The sequence below is a fragment of the Vulpes vulpes genome, chromosome 14 (assembly GCF_048418805.1).
Source record: "Vulpes vulpes isolate BD-2025 chromosome 14, VulVul3, whole genome shotgun sequence".
In the NCBI taxonomy this organism is placed as follows: domain Eukaryota; kingdom Metazoa; phylum Chordata; class Mammalia; order Carnivora; family Canidae; genus Vulpes; species Vulpes vulpes.
Genome location: NC_132793.1, coordinates 73,819,208 through 73,842,572, shown reverse-complemented (window position 1 = coordinate 73,842,572; position 23,365 = coordinate 73,819,208). Strand labels below are relative to the sequence as shown.

General features: G+C 39.3%; 1 protein-coding gene across 2 annotated transcripts in view; it reads right to left on the bottom strand.

Annotated features, from left to right (window-relative positions):
* The window catches only part of ACOT12 (acyl-CoA thioesterase 12), a 42,642-nt gene that overhangs the window by 8,584 nt on the left and 10,693 nt on the right, over positions 1-23,365 (bottom strand). For both annotated transcript variants that reach the window (XM_072736889.1, XM_072736888.1), the window contains exons 3-11: positions 20,723-20,783; positions 16,947-17,048; positions 12,833-12,968; positions 5,335-5,485; positions 3,688-3,807; positions 2,599-2,749; positions 1,902-1,957; positions 1,524-1,587; positions 347-430 (exon numbers count right to left, since the gene is read on the bottom strand). In XM_072736889.1, the coding sequence (XP_072592990.1) occupies positions 347-430; positions 1,524-1,587; positions 1,902-1,957; positions 2,599-2,749; positions 3,688-3,807; positions 5,335-5,485; positions 12,833-12,968; positions 16,947-17,048; positions 20,723-20,728 (870 nt within the window). In that variant the 5' untranslated portion in view covers positions 20,729-20,783. The remainder of the gene's footprint in view (positions 1-346; positions 431-1,523; positions 1,588-1,901; positions 1,958-2,598; positions 2,750-3,687; positions 3,808-5,334; positions 5,486-12,832; positions 12,969-16,946; positions 17,049-20,722; positions 20,784-23,365) is intronic.

The following is a 23,365-nucleotide window of genomic DNA, read 5'->3' as shown; positions in this document are numbered from 1 at the left end:
TCATTGCTAAGGGGATTCCTACGGGGAGGGGGGAGTTCCTTCAGGCAGGGGTAAAAGGGGTGGCTTCATGCAGAAGCATTTGTCCCAAGGCTTGAAGACCAGTTAGAGAGAAGTGGGATATGAGAAGTTCAGAGGTAGGAATGTTTGGGGCGCACCAAAGGATCCCAGATTCACCAGCATGGAGGAGTAGAGACAGCACTGGAAAGGTACTTGAGTCTTAGAAAAAAGTTTCTCAGGAAGATTTACCTTCTTAAAAGCAGCAGTAGAAGCAGCAGAACCACCACCACCATGAGCACTTTCATTTGTGATGGCCAGCAGGTTGTGCATATACCTGGATGCCTCCTACCTTTTCCACCACACTGGTAACCTCCCAACCACTTCTGGCTGCCAGATTTTTGAGAGCCTCCACATTGGCGTTACTCAGGGATACCTAAAATACAAATGTTGTAAAAGCTGAGAGTTTGACCCACAGATATGTGATCAAATAGTTTCTGCCTCTAAGTGGGACCTGTTCAAGCCAAAGTGGTAATGCTGAGCTTAGAACTAAGCTATAGGTAACACAGTTTCCATCTCCAACTCTTTTTAAGATTTTATTTATTTATTCATGAGAGACACATAGAGAGAGGCAGAGACATAGGCAGAGGGAGAAGCAGGCTCCCCGCAGGGAGCTCAGTGCAGCACTTGATTCAGGGATCAAGTGGATCCCAAGACCCCGGGATCATGACTTGAGCTGAAGGCAGACGCTCAACCACTGAGCCACCCAGGTGCCCCCCTCCCCCTGTCTCCAGCTCTTTTTACCCATTCATTCATTCATTCATTCATTCATTTCTCCTGAGAGACACAGAGAGAGGCAGAGACATAGAGGAAAAAGCAGGTTCCTCACAGGTAGCCCAGCGTGGGACTTGATCCCCGGACTAGGATCACATCCTGAGTCAAAGGCAGACGCTCAACTGCTGACCCATGCAGGTGTCCCTGTCTCCAACTCTTAATTCAGAATTCAGACAAAATAACACAGGGCCTACATGCTTCACAAATTAGTGTCATATTAATTGGTGTCTCCAGCAAAGACAACATTATCTTTTAATATGACTTAGAATCAACAGTAAACTTCGATTTCCCTTTATATTTCATGGTCAAAAACTTTATAACGGCTAATACTTTGTTGTTGTGTTATAAAAATGCAAGCTGGAAGGCATGTCATTCAGCACAAATCGCAGGGACACCAGCTCTTGGTGTCATGCTGCCTGAATGCATCTGATGATAGATCATTCTGAGTTGGTACTTTGGAAACTATACACGTAATTCAAACAAGGCAGAGAAGCAACTAGTTGGTCACCACTTACTGATTGGTTTTGTTTCATTTTGAGATAAATAGTTGATATATTTCACCTTCTCATCTAACCTGTGTAGGCACAACCTGAATCCGTTAAACATGGGAACTTTCATTTTTATGATGATGCCATTTTCCATTTTAATAATGATGCAATTTTTACATGAAGAGCTCCATATAATAAAACCATTACCTGGTTGGTTACGTCCCAGTGTACACAGAGTGGTACCTCTTCTTTGTGGGAAATAACATATTTTCTGGAAAAAAAATTAAAATTAAGTAACATATCATAATAATAATGTTATAATAGTAAATAAGTTTACTTCCCTGCATTTAGTGCAACAACAGTAATCGAGACACTTTCTTGAACTGAAATCCAGTTTTAAAAGTTGCTTTTTAGTAGTGGAATTATCAGGAAGATCAATTTCCGTCACGGTTAGCCTCCAGCCAGGAAACATCAGACCTTCTCATTTCACATGGTGTGGGAACACAGACCCAGAGAGGAGCCTTTTGTTACATAATTTGCTAGATAAGAGAAGATAGCATGAAATCCTTAACCCAGATCCCTTACCTGCCTAGGCGAATTCTCTTGCGTGCAATAGCTCCACGATACCGTCTCAAATCGTCCTTTAATAAAAAACAAAGCAAAATCAATAAATTTCTAATATTTCAGTGCTACAACCCTGACGTCTCTCTCTCCTAATTCAGTTGAAGGGGCTAGCTGGGGCATACGCAGTGTCCCTGCGTGAACTGTCCTCATCACTCACAGAGGCTGGGTGCATGGGTAAAAACACAACCTTTACAGCCTTTTTCTTTCTTTTTTTAAAGTAGTGATTGTTACCATTTCTGTTACCAGAATTATACACATATCTCACTATAGAGTTTTTAGGAGAGGTGAGAGTTGGCACTCACGCACCTCAGATGAGGGGAGGGTATAGTCCCACCGCAGCTAAATGTAGAGAAGTGGGAGAAGAGAGTCACAATGTGGCCCAGAAGGTGACAGGCTCCGCCGCCATGTGTGGCCTAGCCCAGGTTTCCAGGGCCTCTGTTACTTCAACAAATGATGAGAATGACGCGGGGGGCGGGAGGGGGGGGAAGAAAATAAAATGTCCATTTTACTTTGTGATGTAGAAGAGAAAAAAAAATCCAAAGAGGGAGAGGCTTGGAAGTTGTGGCAGGTGTGAGGAATTTCTGGGTGGAGCCCTGTACCCACCATTTCCCCTCAAATAAGTGATCCAATCATGGAGACTCACGTGCCAATAACTGACCTTTGACATGGGTTTGATTCTGGGAAATGTGACCAGTTCTTCCTTATCGTTGACAGCATTATAAATGAGAAAAGCACTGTTGATGTGCCGGCCCCGGCCCTCAGACCACTCCTGACAGTCAAAGGCCTCCACGCGCACTCCCACTTCCACACTGCGGAGGACAACACGGGGCCATGGGCAGAGAACCAGAGCACGCCAGGCCTCTCTGCCCGCCACCACCGCCACCGTCACCACTGCCACCGTCACCACCACCGCCACCGTCACCACTGCTACCACCGTCACCACCAGCACCACCAGCACCACCACCACCACTCTTCCAAGTGAGAACAAAAATGAGGGCCCTGGGCTCTCTCTTTATCATTGCAAGTCTATGCAATTGTTAAAATCCATTTCATCAGGTCGGTGGATCTGACCTACTAGCCCCTGGAAGCATTTCCACTTTACTTTCCCATCATCAGGTGGGGGAAAGGCCAGCTAGGACTTTATATATATTCATGAACATATTTTGGCAATGAGGAGTGAGGGGAGTTAATTGTGCCAAAGGCAAGTTTCCTCCCTTAAAAACAACAGTTCTATATTAAAAAGCATCAGACATTAAAATTGGATAGGAAACATACTCTTTTTCACATTTTAGAAGAACTAATATGAAATTAAATATTGTCATTGTGTATCATGAATAATAAAAATAACTGGGAAGCGGTTTGGACTTCATGGTGATAAATAACAGGTCCATTATGAGTCAGTTGAGCATGAAGTCACTGGGACTCTTGAGAATGAAAGGAAGAGTTAGTAATTATGACAGGACCACACCAAAACCACACCAGGCCCACTGGGAGTCCCCCTTATTAAGAGACAAAAACCAGCCCATCACAATTTATGAACTATGAAGAGGCCCAAGCAAAAAGAGGGTTAATATGAGTGTCTACAGCTGTTGACGACTGAATGAACTTCCAGAAAAAAATGAGAAGGAACTTGGTTACTTTATAGTAGTACCTACACTCATCCCCAGATTGAAATAAAAATAAAAAATTATTCATGTGCAAGTTCAAATTTGTTCGTAGCTGCCTAAGAGGATTAGGTGGGCTTTACCAGGTTTGAAATGTATTGTTGACAATGGCATTGAAAACCAGCCGATCTCCCACAGTGGATGGTCCCCGGAACTTAAACATGTCCACGGACTTCAGAAGAGGGTGCGCCCCACAGAGGCGGCTGAGGAAACAGGGAAGGGAGGATAAAGTGCCCACACTCTAAGTATTTTCATGAACTATTGATTTGTTTAACCAATGCAAGAGACAAATACTCAATGTGCTCTCTAAATCATCATATCTTTTAATTCTTTTAAGAGTGAAATAAATAACTAAATAACGTGTGTTGAGAGTTTGTACACTCCCTGCAAATATTTTGGGAAATATCACGACCCCAGGCTGTGGGGTCTTTACCAAGATGCTTGGTGCTTCTGCTCTTGGGTGGACAGCCCTGCTCTTGTTTTGTTCTTGATAAAAGTCCCTCTGAGAAACAAGCCAATGTCCTTTGTTCTCATGGGAGGGTTATATTCATCCTGATGGCTCAGGATCACAATCACAGAGTCATGACTCCCAGGTTGAAGCAGGGCACAGTGAAGGAACTGCCAGTTAATACAGTTCATACCAGTTCCTCAGCTTCACAGTTAACTGAATTCACTCATATATCAAAAGACTAATTTTTTTCCCTATGGAAAAATTACCTGGATTGCTACACAAAGCCTAAAGGGCTACAATGTACACATATTACAATTTTTTGATTGTGAAATTTTGAAATATGTAAAAAGTATATTTAATCTCAGAAAGTTACTTTTGTAATTTCCTACATTTTAGATTCCCACTTCGTCATTCAATTACTCAAAGGAATTGTGCCAACACTAAGTGAACAGACTATGCCACAGCTTATTATATTGTAAGCTTTTACAATAGAACAGGTTCAAATACTTTGTCATTGAGAATGACAATCTCATTTTAAAAAGGAGCTCTCTTATTTGTGCATGATTTATAAGAAGGATTTCTACAGGTTTCTAACTATAGTCACAATTATAAACATTCATAATAAAATTCTTTTAATTTGGGGAAAATAAAATCTTAACAATTTTCAACAGTCACAGAAATTGTTAGTAGGGCAGTTCCTGTTCAAATGCCTTTTTAGAATACACAATGTTCCTTCAAGCTGCTCAATTAACCTACATGGTTCCATTAAGAATAAAATGCCTTTTTTTTTTTTGAAACTGAAGAATACTTAAAAGTTTTCTTTCAAGCTCCTTCCACTTTCTCATTTTATTTTTCAGGTAATCCTCTAGCCATATGATTCTAACCAGGCACTTCAAAGGTCAAACCTAATTGTAAACTGCCTTTAAAAAAGTTTGCAACTTGACTATTTTTAAGTGTAAAGGCTGCTTCTATTTCTGTTTTGCATCTATATCATTACGGGGAGTTTAAGGGTTACATGACCAACACTTACAATTCAGAATAAAGTATTAGAACAGTCATTTCATTTTTATTTTTGAACTAAGAACATAAACCTTCACCTTCAAACAAAAGGACAGATTAATCCTTAGGGAAACAGGTAAATGGCTTATTTTTTCATTTTAATAAAAGGCAACACTCTTCTCCCCTTGTCTCCTTGGCTAGCTCAATAACTGGGACCCAGAACCCTTCTGACCTCTCCTCATTCAACCCAACATCAAACGCCAAAGCCAAAACCAAGAACCTTGCAGAAATAGTAGCCACGGTCTCCATCCAAGCCATAATTTGGCCACCAAAAGTATTTCCGTGATGGTTTGCATGGGGTGGAAGGACAAGTTCAATACTCTGAACAGATGTGCCACTTGTGGAAACCATTCCTTCATCACAAATGGGGTCTGAAAGGTAGATGCAAACATTAATATTGGTGGAGTTAACTGCAGAACTTGGGACCATGGCTTTCCTTCCTAGCAGCATGGATCTTAGGGGATTTTTAGAAAAATTAAATTATTCCCAAAGATTTAAATCTCCTGAGGAAATAAATGGACTTCGTTCTACAGAGTAACTTTCACCTGAATGGTGGATATTCACAGAGAACTGGATAAGATAACTGATGAGAAAGGCCCTTTTAGAGACTGTATTCCAACCTATCTTACAAGTTCACAGGACTTTTGATTAAGAGAATAATTGAACTTAAACTTGAGTTGTTTGGAATGGAGGTGGGGCAGATCAGGGAGGGAGAGGAAAAAAAAATTGGGACTTGATGGATATGTTATCTTGATCGAGGTGATGGTTTTATTGGTGTACATTTTTCAAAACTTATCAAACTACACTTCAAACATGAGCACATGAATTGACGGTACATCAATTATTTGTAAGTATATTTATAAGCTATAATTACTATTTATAATTATTATTCATAATATTTATTATTTATAGTACATAAATTACACCTCAATAAGGTGGTTAAAATGAAAGGAGTTTGAGCTATAAAGGACCACAGACACTGAGAATCTGGAATAGTTTGCTCTAGTATAAACTTTAGAATGGGAATGTAGCCTCCCATGGTTACTGTTTTGCAGTGAATGCAGTCACAAACAGAAAAGACACAATGAGTATTTCCCGTGTCCTTCTGCTTCCTTTGAATCATATCTGCTTCATTTACTGACAAATTGGTTTTTACTCTCAACAATGGAGAAATCATTTACTCTGGCTGCAAAGCAGTAAAATGTATTCAATTATGCTTCCTGCATCGTCTAGTGAATCACCAGCTAGGCCTAAATCTCATGTGCTATTGTTTGAGGAGGTAGGGGGAGGATTTACAAATCAGGGGTGCCATCCTGGTTGTGCTGTCAGAGGCAGAGCTGAGCTTGCAGTCCAAGAGCACAGATTGGCCAGCTGTTGGGAACTGGGAATGGGGACATTCTTGGCACAGTCACATATAAGTGAGAAGAGAAGTGCAGCTGCAAAGAACTTAAACTGCATTTTCTCATGAAATTTTTAGATTTCTAATTAATTGATAGTCTTTTAATTTCCCCCCCTTCATTCCACTGATCATTTCAGTCATCTACTTCAAACACGTCAGAAACATCCCATAACATCCTAGTCTAAAAAGCTCAAAGCCTTCCCATGGCCCTAAACTCCTCCTTCTTTGTCTGGCTTGTGCCTACCTCTCCAGCCCCAGCTAGTCAGGACCACCACCCTCCCCTCAACATATTCCCTCTCAATCTCTCTCTCTCTGTTCCGTTCCAGCTATGAGACCTTTTTTCAGTCCTATACCTAAGTACTTTTCTGGGTTTCTCCCATGTATGTAGGCAGTATACATGTAATTAAACTTTTGTTGATTTTCTCCTGTTAATCTGTCTCTTGTCAATTGAATTCTTATACCAGCTAGAAATAATTTATAGGGTAGAGGAAAATTTTTCCTCCTCAACATTCTGTTGGCCCAGGCATCTTTTCTTCAGGAGAGCCTTCCCAGACCTAGCAGCTAATTCCCACTGACATGACCTCTCATGTGTACTTTTCTTTCACAATTATAGTTTTATGTATATTTGTGTGATCTTTGATTGTCTGACCCACTAGATCCTAAGCTCTTTTGGTCAAGAACTGATATTCTCCTTAAATTCTAATATAAATCCTGAAGATAGGTGCTTAGTAAATATTTATTGAATGAATGGACAAATAAACTTAGCTGTGCTGGTTTATTCCACATTCAGTCTTTGCTTTCAAGAGAATTTTTTAGGTAATTAAATGTACCAATTTACACTTCTATGTGTTGTTTATTAGAGTTGCCACTGCTCTGCGTTTTTGCTTAATATTATCTCTTCAAATTTTTCCAGTTTTGTGGGTGTGAAATACCTTGTGTTGGTTGTAATTTTCATTTCTCTGATTAATGAAGTCCAACATCTTTTCATAAGTATATTAAACTTTCTTGTTACTTCTGAATGAAATGTCTATGTCATTTGCTTCAAGTGTTACCTCTCCCTTTCTTTTTATTCTTTCCTTCTGGAACTTTGATTAGATGCATGTTAGACTTCTTATTCCTTTATGTCTTCAAATCTTCCATATAATTCCCATCTCTTTGCCAATCCATCTGCATTCTGGGTAACTCCTTCATATCTATCTTCCAGTTACTGTCATATTGGCAGCTTAATCTGTTCACTGAGTTTCAAATTTAAATTATTATATATATTTTTGTATAGAAATTCTCTTTGTTTTTTTGTCAAACCTTCTAGGTAATTTTTTTTTTTTTTAAGATTTTATTTATTCACGAGAGACACACACACAGAGAGGCAGAAACACAGGCAGGGGGAGAAGCAGGCTCAATGCAGAGAGCCTTGATGCAGGACTTGATCCTGGGTCTCCAGGATCACGCCCTGGGCTGAAGGCGGCGCTAAACCGCTGAGCCACCCAGGCTGCCCTAGGTAATTTCTTTATTCCTGAACAATACTTTTGATTCTATTTCTTAAAATATATTAACATTCTTACTTAATATTCTTTATATGTTAAATGCAGTAATTATAGTATTTGTGGGCCTCTTTCCATTTTCTGGGGCTTCCTCTGGATTTGGGTGATTTTTTTTAATTTTATTTTTTATTAGTTTTGACTAGGAGTTAATATCCCTTGGATCTAATATGTGTGGGGATTCTTGAGAGCTGGGCTTAAAGTCATTTTCTATAGGGGTTTGCATTTATTGTTATAGATCACCAGGGGTATTAGTGGGAAGTAGCACTTCCCACTAAATTTCATGTGGTCTTGTTTCAGTCCAAACAAATGATGTGAATTCTGATGTCAAATCTACATGAGAATGTGCTTATCATTGAATTCCTTAAGGTTAACACGTTTCCCTGCCCCCCCCACCCCCCCATTCTACCTAGGGCTAAGGCTCAGATAGGAAAGCATCCGTAAGAGAGCTCTCTGGGGATTGAGATTTTTCTAACTAACTCACCAAGAGTATCATTTTTTTAGGTTTACAGCTACTTATAAGGTTCCCTGACACAATCTTCAATGTAACATGGGCCACTGGTTTTGTCCTGATCTTTTGCAGGCCCATTAAAACACAAGTTCAAGGTCTTCTAACACCTACAGAGTCCAGAGCAAATGCCAGGTCTTCTATCACCGTACACTGCTACATTGGGTTTTCTAGTCATTTCTGGACTTCAAGGTTTTCTCTTATTTTTCTCCCTGCTGAGATGTGTTTAGAAACATGTTTGTAAATATTTTATCCAGCGATTTTAGTTTGTTTTTGACGCAAGTCCACTATATTGCTGTCATCAGCAAGTCCACTATATTGCTGACCACCCTGCTTCTTAAAGTGGTCTTTAAAAGGCACATGAAATCTTCAATCTATTTCAATTTCTCTCTCTCTCTCTCTCTTTTTTTTTTGCTGTTACTGACTTTGTCAGATGATATCCTATTAATATCTAAAACCAGTACTAAGTTTTTTTTAGGTTGGTATATCTTACTTTTTTTGTTCAAAATAAATATAAATTATCTCTAAAATAAAATGCTAAATGAAAAAAGAAAGGGACATAGCTGTTTGAATACTGTGCTCCAAATATGTGCTAGAGTGTGTATGTGTGTGTATGTAATATTGGTTGTCTTTGACGATAGGAACTGGCTAACTGGGAGATACTGATGGTAGGAAGTCTTACCTTTTAACTGAATGCCTTTTTATAGCTTTTGAGCTTTTCACCCTGTGTATGTGTATTAACTATTTTTAAATAATTTAAAATAATTATAAAATTCAAAACTGAGTGGGCCTTATGAGAGACATTATAAAGACTCAAATATAAGGCAATTCCTTCTTTTTTGAGGGATAACTTTAAAGAAAAAGCTCCTCAATTCTTATGAAGACATACATGACATGCACTGGGCTACACAGAAGTGGGTACTAGGGCAGGTCATGTGTGCATAAGCATCAGCTGTGACTTGTATGCAGAAATATACTGAGTACAGATGACCTCGGTACTAAAGCATGCCTGTTGGCGGCAGGTAATTGCCAATCAATGGAGAAATATGGCTCTCCCAGGCTTAGAGACCAAGTCAGGCTCACAGCTCTGGCTGTGTACTCAAGTTAAGCATGGTAAACAAACCTCACCCTTTCTACAGCCTTTAAATAAGAGCATACCTGTCCAGAGGTCAATACTTGTACCTTGGATGTTCATTAAGCATTGTGTCATCATTCTGTTTGGACAATTTTTGCATTCATTCTACAATTTTGGGTCAGGAACTTTGACCTGAATTGAGGATATTCTAGTTTTCCTTCTCATAATCAGAAAGGATCAAACTAGGATAATGCTCATAAAGACTTGACTTCTAGCTGAGAAATAATTTAAATGCTCCAATATGAGGTCTTTTCCTATAAGCCAAGCTTCCAAACAATGACCCCGTGGTACAAGAGCACAGTCCAAAGAAGTCCTGCTTTTACATTATCTAATCTCATCTAATTTTCCTTTTCTTCTGAAAGCCTGATTTTGACTCAAATTTCTAACTGTTCTAACAATATGCACTTCAACCACACAAAATCTTGAAAGAGATTCCAATTAGTTGTGATATTGGTATCACTATAGAACCCTGGGTTTTCTAAAAACATGGTTTAATAATGAAGATGATCTAGCTAGCTTCCTTTAGATGGTGTTGTCCAGTTCAAAACAAACTCCATCCAGATAAACCAGGGGGCAGATGGGCAAACCATGTGCTGCTCTCTGGCAACTTAGAGTTCCAGGGTCCAGCTCTGACATTAAGAGAAATTGCTTTTAGGTTCTACAATATCTTGATGGCAAGAAAACTAGTAAAATTTCTAAAAAGATCAAATCAATGAAGTTAGGTTAAGAGTTGTTTTGTGCTAAGGAATAATCTATTTTAGGGCAGATTAGAGGAAACATGATTAAAAACAAACTCTGAAAATCTAGAATTCTAAACTAAACCAGACCTCTAGAGGTTCTGTCCAACTTCCTAACAAACTGAAACTGAAGTCCATTACAGTCATTTTACCTCTATATTTGAGTGGCTGGAGCACGAGAGGGTGATGTCCCCCTTCCCAGTTCAGTGGGCAGTTTTTATTCCTAACTTCCTGGAATACAGTTGACCTTTCATTTCTTCATGTACCTCTACTCCTTTGGCTCATGATGCCAGTCTCTCTGGTTTTCCTTGCACCCCTTCCACTAGTCACTCTAGGTCTTCTTCATAGACCCATCCTCTTCCGGTGATCATCTCTTGAATGGCCATGTGCTATAAGTTCCACTCTTAGCCTACCACCCTTGTGCCACTGGGAGCCCTTCCTGGGTGATTGTAGGTACTGGTTCATTTGAATTGCCACCGGTAAGCTGTTGTGTCTCAAAGTAAATCTCCCCAAGCCCTGGTTTTGTCCTTTTGGTTGTTTCACAGGCATGTCAGGGTAAACTAAACTCATCATCTACCTCATCAGAAATGCCCCTCCCCTGCCCTGTGTATGCATTAGCTCAGTTCATGACACCACCATTAACTAGACAGTTGCTCAGGCAAGAAACCTGAGAGTTACCCTGAACAACTTCTTCCTCATCCATCACCCCTCATGAGTGACCCTATTCTGTTGAGTTTACCCTCTGTATATATTTGGACTTTTCCCTCCCCTCTCTACATTACTGCCTAGAGTAGCCACTCCTCACTCCTTGCCTGGTCTCCCTCCCTCTAGCCTCCCCTCCTCTATGCAGAGTGACCACATTAAGTGCCAACTTCATCATGCAATTCTGCCCAAATCTTCATCGGCTTTCCTCAAGGAGAGAAGAAAGGTCAAGCCTCTTTGCTTGGCCTAAGAGATCCTCAATGACACAGTTCTATCTTTTCAGTCCTGCCTCCTTCCACCTCCTTTTCTCTCTAGTAAGTCCTTGCTCTCTTGGTTCAGCTATTTTATTACTTCAGCAAAATGTATTTTTTTTAAATCTGTTCTTTTTCTTAATTTTTTAAATTTATTTATGATAGTCACAGAGAGAGAAAGAGAGAGAGTGAGAGAGAGGCAGAGACACAGGCAGAGGGAGGAGCAGGCTCCATGTACTGGGAGCCCGACGCGGGATTCGATCCCAGATCTCCAGGATCGCGCCCTGGGCCAAAGGCAGGCGCTAAACCGCTGCGCCACCCAGGGATCCCAGCAAAATGTATTTTAAGTATATTTTGGTACTGAGACCATCTTTACAGAAGGATGGACTCTTTAGCACAGTAATTTAATGAGGAGGTCTTCATTTCTTTAAAAGTAGCTTGATAATGGGCATTGTTTTTTAAAAGTCTGCAAGAATAGAAGCTTTTGAAAAACTTTTTTTCTAACCCAAAGCTCATCTGTGGGGTGGCCCTGGGAGCATGATGATGTCATGCAGGGCAGAATGAAGCTGCCCCCTGCCCCCCTTGCCCAGGTCACCCCTGCCTCTGCCTTTCCTCTTTCCTCTGGTCTCTGTATGTCCTCTTCTTCCTTCCTCTCTTTTAATATTCTCATCCCGATCTATTCTCATCTCCTTTCCTTTGTCTTCTACATGTGTCTGCTTTCGGAGCTCAGAGGAGTTGGACCTTCTACAAACTTCCTGGCTCCCCTGGCAGTGGTGAGCAGAGGGACGCACATTGGACCACTCCATTTCCTCCCTTACCACTCTGCTCTTCCCAACAGGTCATGTCCCCTGGGACTGCAGGGGATGGGGTCAGAAGAAAAGGAAGGATGTGGGAGAGGCAAGGCAGCCCACGAGGCCTCAAAGAACCTAGGAGATAACAGCCAGAGAATTAAGACACTCTGGTCCATCAAACATTGTCACTGGGGAAGAGCCAGGAAACAGGAATAGAATCTTATCGTTTCCATTCATAGCCCCAGTGATCTTTAGCAAGGTTCCTCACTGCTCAGTTTCAGTTTCCTCCTTTGTGGATATTATAATCAGCTCATAGGAAGTAACCAGTGAAGCACCAGATGGATATATTGTGTTGTCATTCTTTCATTCACTGATCACTGAGTGCATGCTTACTGATAAGTACTGCTTGGTCCCCGTCACCCTTCTTTCCTGTCTTCTCCCCTGGATAACCTCTAATTTAAAGAGATCTTAGGTGTCAGCAGTTCTATTTTGAATTGGCCAGGCCCTTCCTTCTCCAGTCACTGGGTTTGTTAGGAAAGATATCTAGCTTTGCCAGGGTTGAATTATAATAATAAGATAAAAAGAAGTGTACTCCAAGGAAGGACCCCTTCACTTGTCACAGTCGTATAATAAGTTCCTATAAGTAGATTTACTGACCATTAAACTTGCTATTTTCCTTCATCAAGTTTTTAAAGGTATCTTCATGATGCAATCGAACTTTCCTTCTCTCAGAAGCCAGATTATGTTCCACATGATCTTGCTCAGTTAGAAGTATGACTGGTTTTAAATTAATCTAGAGAAAGAAAAACATTTATTGTTCATTACCTTGTTATATTATAAGAGCACAACATGAATGTGCAAAACAAATGTTACATTGTTTTCCAACTCAAAGTAAATAGAGCATTTCTAAGTATTTTTACACATATTATTTGACTAAATTTTTAAAAGATTTTTAAACTAAAAAAATCAATATAGACTTAATTATTTCTTCAGACAATAAGATATGTGCTTTAAAGAATTTTCCAAATATTAATTTTCCTTCCCTTTAAATTTTTCAAAAGAGCTACAAAACAAAACAAAAAATTCTTCAAATTAATGAATGAGGAGAAGGACTTTGAATACATTGAATTCTTACCAAGAAATGTTTTCTACTTCTTGCAAAATTAAGATCTCAGAGGGAGGGAATAAACATGTTCTAGAGAAAGCTATTAAGTACTGAGAGATGGTTTCAATTTGGAAATTTCATCATACGGTGTAAACATTATCTAATAAGCAAACTAAAAAGAATCAAAAGGTCAGAACAAAGCTTTAACTGACCTCCAAAAACCTGAAAATATGATGCAACAGAACCAAGCGCTCAGGCTCTGCCATAAATGCTTGTCTGTTGACCTGCGTGTATAAGGAAGTCACCTTGCAGCTGGATGGGGATAATTCCACAGACACCTGAGGGCTGGCACAGACCCTTAGCCAAGAAGATGGAACAGCTAGAGATTCATAATATGCTACTTTCAAGTCTAAAACTCCCCTAGATTGCCTTGTCTAATTTGTTTGGAAATATATAGACTTGATAACTTTTACTGGTTTGACACTATAGCCATGCTTTAGTTGTGTGACCAGCAGTGTATAAAAGTCCACCTGGTAAACTTATGTCTTGGCTCTCCAATCTACACATAAAGCATACTTTGTATAACTGGAAAGGACCCTGAAAGTGAAAAACTGAGAGCTTTTCCCCTAAGGTCAGGAACAAGACAAAAATGTCCACTCTTACCACTTTTATTCAATGTAGTTCTAGAAGCTCTAGCCATAGCAATCAGACAACAAAAAGAAAAAAAGGGCATCTGAATTGGTAAGGAAGAAGTAGAATTCTCACTATTTGAAGATGACATGATGGTATATACAGAAAACCCTAACTCCACCAAAAAATCACTAGAAGTGACAAATAAATTCAATAAAGTCACAGGATACAAAATCAATGTACAGAAATCTGTTGCATTTCTATACACTAAAAATGAAACAGCAGAGAATGAAATTAAGAAAAGAATCCTATTTACAAATGCACCAAAACCAATAAAATATCTATGCATAAACCTAACCAAAGATGTGAAAGACCTGTACTCAGAAAACTATAAAACAATGACAAAAGAAATTCAACACAATGTAAAGAAATGGAAAGACATTGCATGCTCATGGATTAGAGGAACAAATATTGTTAAAATGTCTACACTACACAAAGCAATCTACACATTTAATGCAATCCCTGTCAAAATACCAACAGCATTTTTCGCAGAACTAGAACAAATAATCCTAAAATTTGTAGGGATCCACAAAAGACCTTGAATAGCCAAAGCAATCTTTAAAAAGGAAAACAAAACTGAAGGTATCACAATTCCAAATTTCAAGTTATATTACAAAGTGGTAGTAATTAAAATAGTATGGTACTGGCACAAAAATAGACACATAGAACAATGGAATAGAATAGAAAACCCAAAAATAAACCCACAATTACATGGTCAATTAATCCTTAACAAAGGAGGAATAAATATACAATGAGAAAAAGTCTCTTCAACAAATGGTGGGAAAGTTGGACAGTCATATGCAAAACAATGACACTGGACTCCTTTCTTTCACTATACAAAAAAATAAGATGGACTAAAGATCTAAATCTGAGACCTGAAGCCATAAAAATCCTTTTTTTTTTTTTTTTTTTTTTTGCCATAAAAATCCTTGAAGAGAGCACGGACAGTAATTTCTCTGACATTGGCTGTAGCAACATTTTTCTAGGTATGTTCTCCTGAGGCAAGGGAAATAAATACAAAAATAAACTACTGGAACTACAACAAAATAAAAATTTTCTGCAGAGAAAAGAAAACAATCAACAAAACTAAAAGGCAACCTACTGAATGGGAGAAGGTATGTGCAAATGACATATGTGGTACAGGGTTAGCATCCAAAATATATGAAGAATGGATACAACTCAATACCCCAAAATCAAATAATTCAATTAAAAAATGGGTGGAAGGGCAGTCTGGGTGGCTCAGCAGTTTAGCACTGCCTTGGGCCCAGGGCGTGATCCTGGAGACTCAGGATTGAGTCCCACATCGGGCTCCATGCATGGAGCCTGCTTCTCCCTCTGCCTGTGTCTCTGCCTCTCTCTCTCCCTCTCTGTTTCTCATGAATAAACAAATAAAATCTTTAAAAATAAATGGGTGGAAGATATGAACAGACATTTCTCCAAAGAAGACATCCAAATGGACAACGGGCACAAGAAAAAATGCTCAACATCACTAACCATGAGGGAAATACAAATCAAAACTACAATGAGATATCACCTCATACTTGTAAGAAGGATTAAAATAAAAAACACAAAAAAATAACAGGTGTTGGCAAGTACATGGAGAAAGGGAAATGCTCTTGTGCTTTTGGTGGAAATGCAAACTGGAAAACAGTAGGGGGTTTCCTCAAAAAATTAAAAATAGAACTAGCCTATAATCTAGTAGCAGCACTACTGAGTATTTACCCAAAAAATACAAAAACATTAATTGAGAGGGAAACATGCACTACTATGTTTATAGCAGTATTATTTACAATATTTAAACTATGGAAGCAGCCAAGTGTCCATTGATAGATTAACAGATAAAGAAGATGTGGATGTGGTATATACATATACAATGGAATATTATTTAGCCATAAAGAAGAATGAAATCTTGCCATTTGCAATTACATGGATGGAGGTAGATAGTATGATACTATGCAAAATAAATCATAGAAAGAAAATACCATATGACCTCACTCATGTGTGGAATTTAAGAAACAAAACAAATGAGCAAAGGAAAAAGAGAGAAAGCAACAAACCAAGAAATACTCTTAAATATGGATAACAAGCTGATAGTTACCAGAGGGGAAATGGGCAGGGGCATTGGTGAAATAGTGGATTGGGATTAAAGTGTGCACTTAAGATGATGGAAAAAAAAAAAAATATATATATATATATATATATATATATTTTTTTTTTAAAGGAAAAGGACCCGGAGAACTATGCTTAGAAGTCTTGAACTTCTCTGATGTTTCCCATGCTTTCTTTCTCTTATACCATTTCTTTTAGTTTTACTGAAGCCCTACAAGAGGATACCCTATGGAGTTTTGTGAGTCCTTCACCGATCCAGCCCAGGGAACTGATGAACTAAGCCTCATCATGGCCCATCTCATCCTGGACTATACTCACTTTGGACAGATGCAGGTAGGTCTGCTGTTTCAAACCAAACCACTGATTTTTCATGGCTCTCTTCATGATATGCCACTGAACAAGATGGTTACTAGGTGGAAAGTTTCTAAACTTCAATAGTTCAGCCTCTTTGACATTCTTCCTTCAGGTACAAATGACTGAGCCATAATATGCAATTGCTTACTAAGTTGCTCTTGCTTTAAAAAAATATTTCAACTCAATTATATAACTCAATTTTGAATTATACAACCACAAAATAAAAGAATGAAACCAGTAAACACTATTTTTGAGAAACTGGTAGGCCCTTCAGATCACTTAAAACAGTATTTTTTTCCTCTTTCACCAACTGATTCCATCTCCCTTTCTCTAAGGTATGGGACACTATATTGCCACACAATAACAACTTTTACAAAAAATAGTGGTAGACAATAAGTCTTTGGAAAGCATATGTCACAGTAAGAAAAAAGGTCTTTTTTTCCATAATAATTCTGATACAGTCATTAATAAGTCCCTGAATAACATGCTAGATACTTCACACAGAAAATGTACCTTTTCTTTTCCAATTGGTTTGGCTACAAATGTAGAGAAAGCCACACTAACAAGTTTCTCAACACCAGTGAACATGTCCTGTACTATGACCTTGATGCTGATCTAAAATGAAAAGAAAAATAGGTGAGTAAACTCTTAGCCATCCAGATAACACACAAGATTACAGTAATCAAGACTGCTATGCCCTTCATCATTCTTTTGTTTTTGAACAAAATCAGCATTTTAATTTATTTTTAAGCAACACTGTTCTTTCAGTGATGTTCCATAAAATTAAAAAAAACTTTTTTCTAATTATAGAAAAATACATATTTACCATGAAAGTTGGTAAACATAAAAAGAGACAAAAATGGATTCTGATTATCTAGAGTAAATATTATTAGTAATCCCACCACCCAGATTAATAATTACTAATGTTCAGGTGAATTTATATAAACAAATCATCATACTGTATTTATAGCTTTATTATAATTTTAAACACAGGCATTATCTGACAAGCATTTTCTAATCCCATTGTTACTAAATACACTTTTGAAATCAAGATATTCATGAATGCCTTGTAGATCACTAGAGAGAGGGACTACAATCCATCTCTTTTAAAATCTTTAGTCTCTCAGTTTTATAACCAAGTTAACATGGACAAAATTGCATCATGTTATCTGTACTCCTCATTTGTTTCCTTTTTCAGGAGTTTTATTTTTCAGGAATGGCAAGGAGGTAGCCAAGACACTTTATGGTGACACCACAACAGACTCGATTTCCCCATGTGAAGAGGTCTGAAGCTTGGGTCCTGCAGATTTTACTTTGTAGAAGTGTTAGTAAACTCAGGAATCTATCATTAGATTTTGGATAATCAACATTTGCCCCACATATCCCTGGTAAATAACACTATGTTTTTGAAATCATGGGAAACCTCAGGCATCTTAGTTTAGCACTATGTTATCAGCAACAGAGACGAGCTGTTTCTACGTCTTTGCCGAGTACCTCATGTACAAGAAAAATCAATAATCCATACTTCATTTTACGTCACTTACCTTATTAACACAAACAAGTATTTGCATGGTAACACCTAAGTTAACTCAATGGTGATTAAACAAATTGAAGCCATCCATCCTCAACCCCACAATTGTAGAGGGTTAAAACGGGTTCTGAAAACTGTCTTCCGTTATACAGTTATGTATGATGACCAAATAAATGTCCCAAAAACATATGCCAGGAGGACTTTCACTCTGTCATCAAAGAGTAAGTCAGACTGGAATTACATTCTGTGAAAACAACTAGAAAGATGAACCAAGTATAGGAAACAACTATTTTCATATGTCAGATAGCAGACAATGCAGAATTGTGACCCCCAACAAAGGGGAAAACAGATGAGAGGAGCATTTGAATTTCCTGGGCTCTCGGCCTGAAGGTAATTCGCAGAGTATAGCCAAGGAGGGGAAAATGAATCTTGCTGACTTGAGGAGCCAGAAATCAAGGACACCAAGGCAGCTGAGATTTGTGGGCTGAGCCCTAGAAAAAAGGGAGCTACACAAGGAAAGAATTCCAGAAATATGCACATGGTCCTGTTGAGTGTTTGGGTGGCTGCCAGTCTGAGCACCTGTAGGGTAGAAGCTCACACCGCCAGACAAGAGCACCTCCTGAGGCTGGAGAGCTGTAACGTGAGTAATCCCAAGAAGTCACACAGCTAGGAATCTGGCATTCCTTCCAGCCAGACCTCATTGAATACACAACATATTCAGAGATCACAGAAGACCTCAACTTGGAAGAGGGGCTAAATTTGCCCAAGTCAAGGCTAAGCTTTTACTTTCCTAGGGTCAGAAATCTGTACTTTTATTTATTTAAAAAGATTTATTATTTTTTTAAGATTTTATTTATTCATGAGAACACACACACACACACACAGAGAGAGAGAGAGAGAGAGAGAGAGGCAGAGACACAGGTAGAGGGAGAAGCAGGCTCCATGCAGGGAGCCTGATGTGGGACTCGATCCCGGGTCCCCAGGATCACACCCTGGGCCGAAGGCGGCACTAAACCCCTGAGCCACCTGGGCTGCCCTATTTATTTGTTTTTAAAATTTTATTTATTTATTCATGAAAGACATAGAGGCAGAGACACAGGCAGAGGGAGAAGCAGGCTCCATGCAGGGAGCCCCACGTGGGACTGGATCCTGGGACCCCGGGGTCACGCCCTAGGCTGAAGGCGGAGGCTCAACTGCTGAGCCACCCAGGGATCCTAGATTTATTTATTTTAGAGAGAGAAAAAACAGAGGGGCAGTGGGAGAGGGAGAAGGAGAGAGTCTCCAGCTGACTCCCCATTGAGTATGGAGCCCAACATGAGGCTTGATCCCATAACCCGAAAGTCATGACCTGAACTGAAGTCAAGAGTCAGACACTTAACCAACTGAGCCACCCAGGTGCCCCAAAAATGTGTGCTTTTAAACTCATTGGGTTTTCCTTCTCTTACTTTTTAGTCGAATTTCCTTTGGAAATTCTAGCTTGCCTCAGGGAATAGGAGGAAAAGGAGAAAAGAAAAGGAGCTGTTATCCATGTTTGGGCTGAATATAAAGATGAGCACTAGCCCTCAGGAGAGAGGCCAAGCTCCCGGCTACTGTGTAGCAAGGTCAGGAGGCCACAGCTGAGAAAGATCATCATAACTGTTGCTGAAGGTGCTGGATTTTACAACAAACATTTCTCTTCTGTTTCAAGTGTTTTGTATTCTGTTCTTAGGGAGACCAGGGTAAAGCCATCACTGTAGATGTGGTTACTGCCAAGTAGTTCTGTTGAATAGGAATACGGCCTCCCCACCAAATCTAATACCTTACAATGTGACCTTATTTTGGAAATAGGGTGGTTCAGGTGTAATTGGTTAAGATGAGGTCATGCCAGAGTAGGATGGGCTCCTAATTCAATGTGACTGATGTCCTTATAAAAAGGGGGAATTTGGACACAGACTCACACACCATGAGAACACCATGTGAAGATGAATGCAGAGATGGGAGTGATGCAGCAGAAGCCAAGGAATGCCAAAGATTGCTAGCAAGTCACCAGAACCAGGAGAGAGCATTTCTCTGGCATAGTCCTCAGAGTGAGAGTCAACCTTACTGATGCCTTGATTTAGGACTTCTAACCTCTAGGGCTGTGAGACAGTAAATTTCTTTTGGTTAAGCCACCTAGCTTAACAAACAAACCTCAAGTCCCCTCACATCTTTTGTGTTTAGAGATCAAAGGGACTGGTACTAACCAACCTAGAAGTTGCCATATAGAATCCAGTAACTTCTTTCCTGCTAGTTTAACCTTAACAGTGGTTTCAAAAGCCTCTAAAATTGTCGCTTTCACAACGATGGTAAAGAAAATAAAACCAAGTGGATGTAGAAGAAAAATCTTCTAAACTTTCCTTCTCACTTCAGTTACTCTGCCTTTCAAAAACTAGTTAATCATGGGGCTAGTTTTCAGTAGAAGGTGAAGAGATGGAGAGCAAGTAGAATCAGAATAATTAAAAAAGAAAACCAATACCTTGCAAAGAACCCTTCTCCCCTGTATGTTTCCTTTCTATGCATTTTTCTAGGTAAAAATAGTACATTGCATCACATTTAATTTTAGTAGCAGAGTTGACTGGCAAACACAAGGTCCTTATTATTTACATGTGAGCCTGAATACAGATTCAAGGGCCTTCTGCAAGTCAGAATCTCATGATTCCAAATTATTCCAGACCTCCTCCTCTGCCCTCTGTAGAGAATGAAGAGATGGACACCAACAGTCGAAAGAAAAGTTACTTACCTCCATGCTTGTGCTGAATGCTCTGGTAACTTTTGCTTTGATGGTTAGAACTTGTCCAACTCTAGTTAAAAAAAGAGGAGGGGACCTTAGTAATCCTAGCACATCTCACTTCAGACTTAAAAGATTCACTTTAGTGCATGTACTATAGGGCAATCCTCCCGTATCATGCTGATAATGTTCATGCATGAAACCTCAGGTTAATGATAACAGAAAAAGACAGCTGTAAAAACAGATGCCAATCACTGTAAACCACATGCATGTTAGCTGACTACTTCTATTCAAACAGAAAATGGCCTTTGCAAAGATGGTGTGCAAAATGCCTTCCAAAATCTGCAACAGATACTTTGATTATATCACAGCTGTTTCCTTAAGAGAAGTTAAAACAAACACACAGGCAAACCTATACAACTGACATTTATTTTTAAATGTTTGTTAACAAATAAATGGATAAACATACAAGCAACCAAGCAAGCAAACTGATCGACTTCACCAGATTTAAATGGACTCTAGGTACTGCTGGATGATCCATTCACTCTCCATGATTACAGGAATTCTGGTCATACAATATGAAGTTGTTCCAAACCTTTTGTTCAGGCCCCATAGTTACTTCCCATCCCTTTACCTTAGCAGACAGTAAGGGTTTACCCAAGGTAAGCCTCTTCAATTTTTCTCCCTTACTTTCAAAGTTGAACTACACTCCCACTTTTCTTCTTACTCTTCTGTTTCAGAGGAAGGAAGATAGATCTCTTCCAGAACTCTTTCTGTACCTGTGCCCTTGTTACCTTTCCTCTTCTACCATGGCCTGCTTAGCTCTTTCCTCTTTTGTATCCTCAATCTCTGCCCCTTCCCTGACTTCTTATCAGTCTATGAAAATGTTTGAGGCTTCTCCTTTCTAAAAATCTTTCTCTCAAGCCTATTCTACTTCAAAAATTTTCTCTTCTTATCCATAAGGAAATTTCCTACAATAATCCTTTCTTTTTCTAAATCGTACATTTAGGAAATGTTTACTGAGTTACAGCTAGTCCTGGCAGTAAGCTAAGACCTCAGGATACAGTGATGAATAAAGTAAGACTGCTGACTGCAAGGAGAACAATCTTCACTTGGGACACCAGCATGCAGACAGATGAAGAGAATGCTATGACATTTTTCAAAAAAGAAAGGACCAAGTATCATAAAGGCACTCATAAAAAGAAGCTAATTCAGAAAGTAGGTAGTCACAGAAGAGGTGACATTTGAGATGGGTCTTCAAAGATGAGGATTTTGCTAGGCACCAACGTTTTAGAGCTTTGTTTCCCATTCACTTCTCAGCCACTCGAATCTAGCTATTGCCTCCACATCTCACCTCTCTGATACCTTCACCATCACTTCCTAACAGCTAAACCCAAAGTCTCACCTTATTTAATGTCTTTCTTCAGGAGGCTTTCTCTTCCGTTGGTTTCCAAAATAGTGTTCTCTCTTTTATCTCAGTTTCCTTCACAGATTTCTTTTCCTTAATCCATCCCTTCAGTGTAGACATCTCCTAAATTTCTGTCCTTTGTCCTATTCTCTTCTCACCCTCTTCCCAGAAGACTTTGTTCTTGTTCATGATCCTGTCATCTTTATAGAAATGATTCTCAAATCTACATCTTTAGCCTAGACCTCATTCTTGAAACTCAGAGCCATATTTCCAAATTTCTCTCAAAAAGTCAACCAATAGTTACGGGAGCTCTACTAGGCTGTGTTAGCCATCTCCTCCATATTATATCTCCATATTAACCAATTTATCTTAATCTCCACATTCAGCACATGCAAACCCAAATCTATTTTCTTTTTTTCCCGTATTTCTCCCTTGTAAGCTTCCTACCTCTGTTTGGTAAATTTTCTAGGAGAGACTCACAGTAATAGTGTTAGAGTCCCTCCTCAAAGCTACAATAGTACTTGTTCTCATTAGCTACTAAAATCTTATGCCTCTCTGTCAGGCTTGAGAGGGGAAAGCACAGGCCTCTTCTGTCTCTTTTGTGAACCCTGGCCTGCCTTTAAAAGTAGGGGTATTTAAGGGACCCTGGGTGGCTCAGTTGGTTGAGTGTCTGACCCTTGGTTTTAGCTCAGGTCATGATTTCAGAGTTGTGGGTCAAGCCCCGTGTTGAGCTCTGTGTTGAGCACCACACACAGCAGGGAGTCTGCTTGGGATTCTCTCTCTCTTTTTCTCTCTGCCCCTCCCCCCATGTGCACACTCTCTCTCAAATAAATATTTTCAAAAAAACCCAAAAATAAATAAAAGTAAGGGAATCTCATTGAACCTGGTTGTCTACCAAACCAAACTCCCAACACTGAATGTCAAATGAATGGAATGACTAGAATCTCAAGTAAACAAAAGTAATTTCATAGCACAGCATTCAAGGTCTTCTGTTCTGTGGCCCCAGTCTGCTGCTGGGGCATCACCTCTGTGCAGACCAGGCTCCTTCTGAGCACTCTCTGCTCTTCCACCCTCGTGCTTATATTCTTACAAGTGCCTCATCATGTGGAGTCCTTTTCCCTTTCGCCAGGTGAAAATCTATATACTTCATTTGAGGTATACATTAAATGCTACCCATCTGTGGTAAAACTCTCATTGATGCTCCATAATGTGCACCTTCTAAATTACCCCACAGAATGGAGTTTATA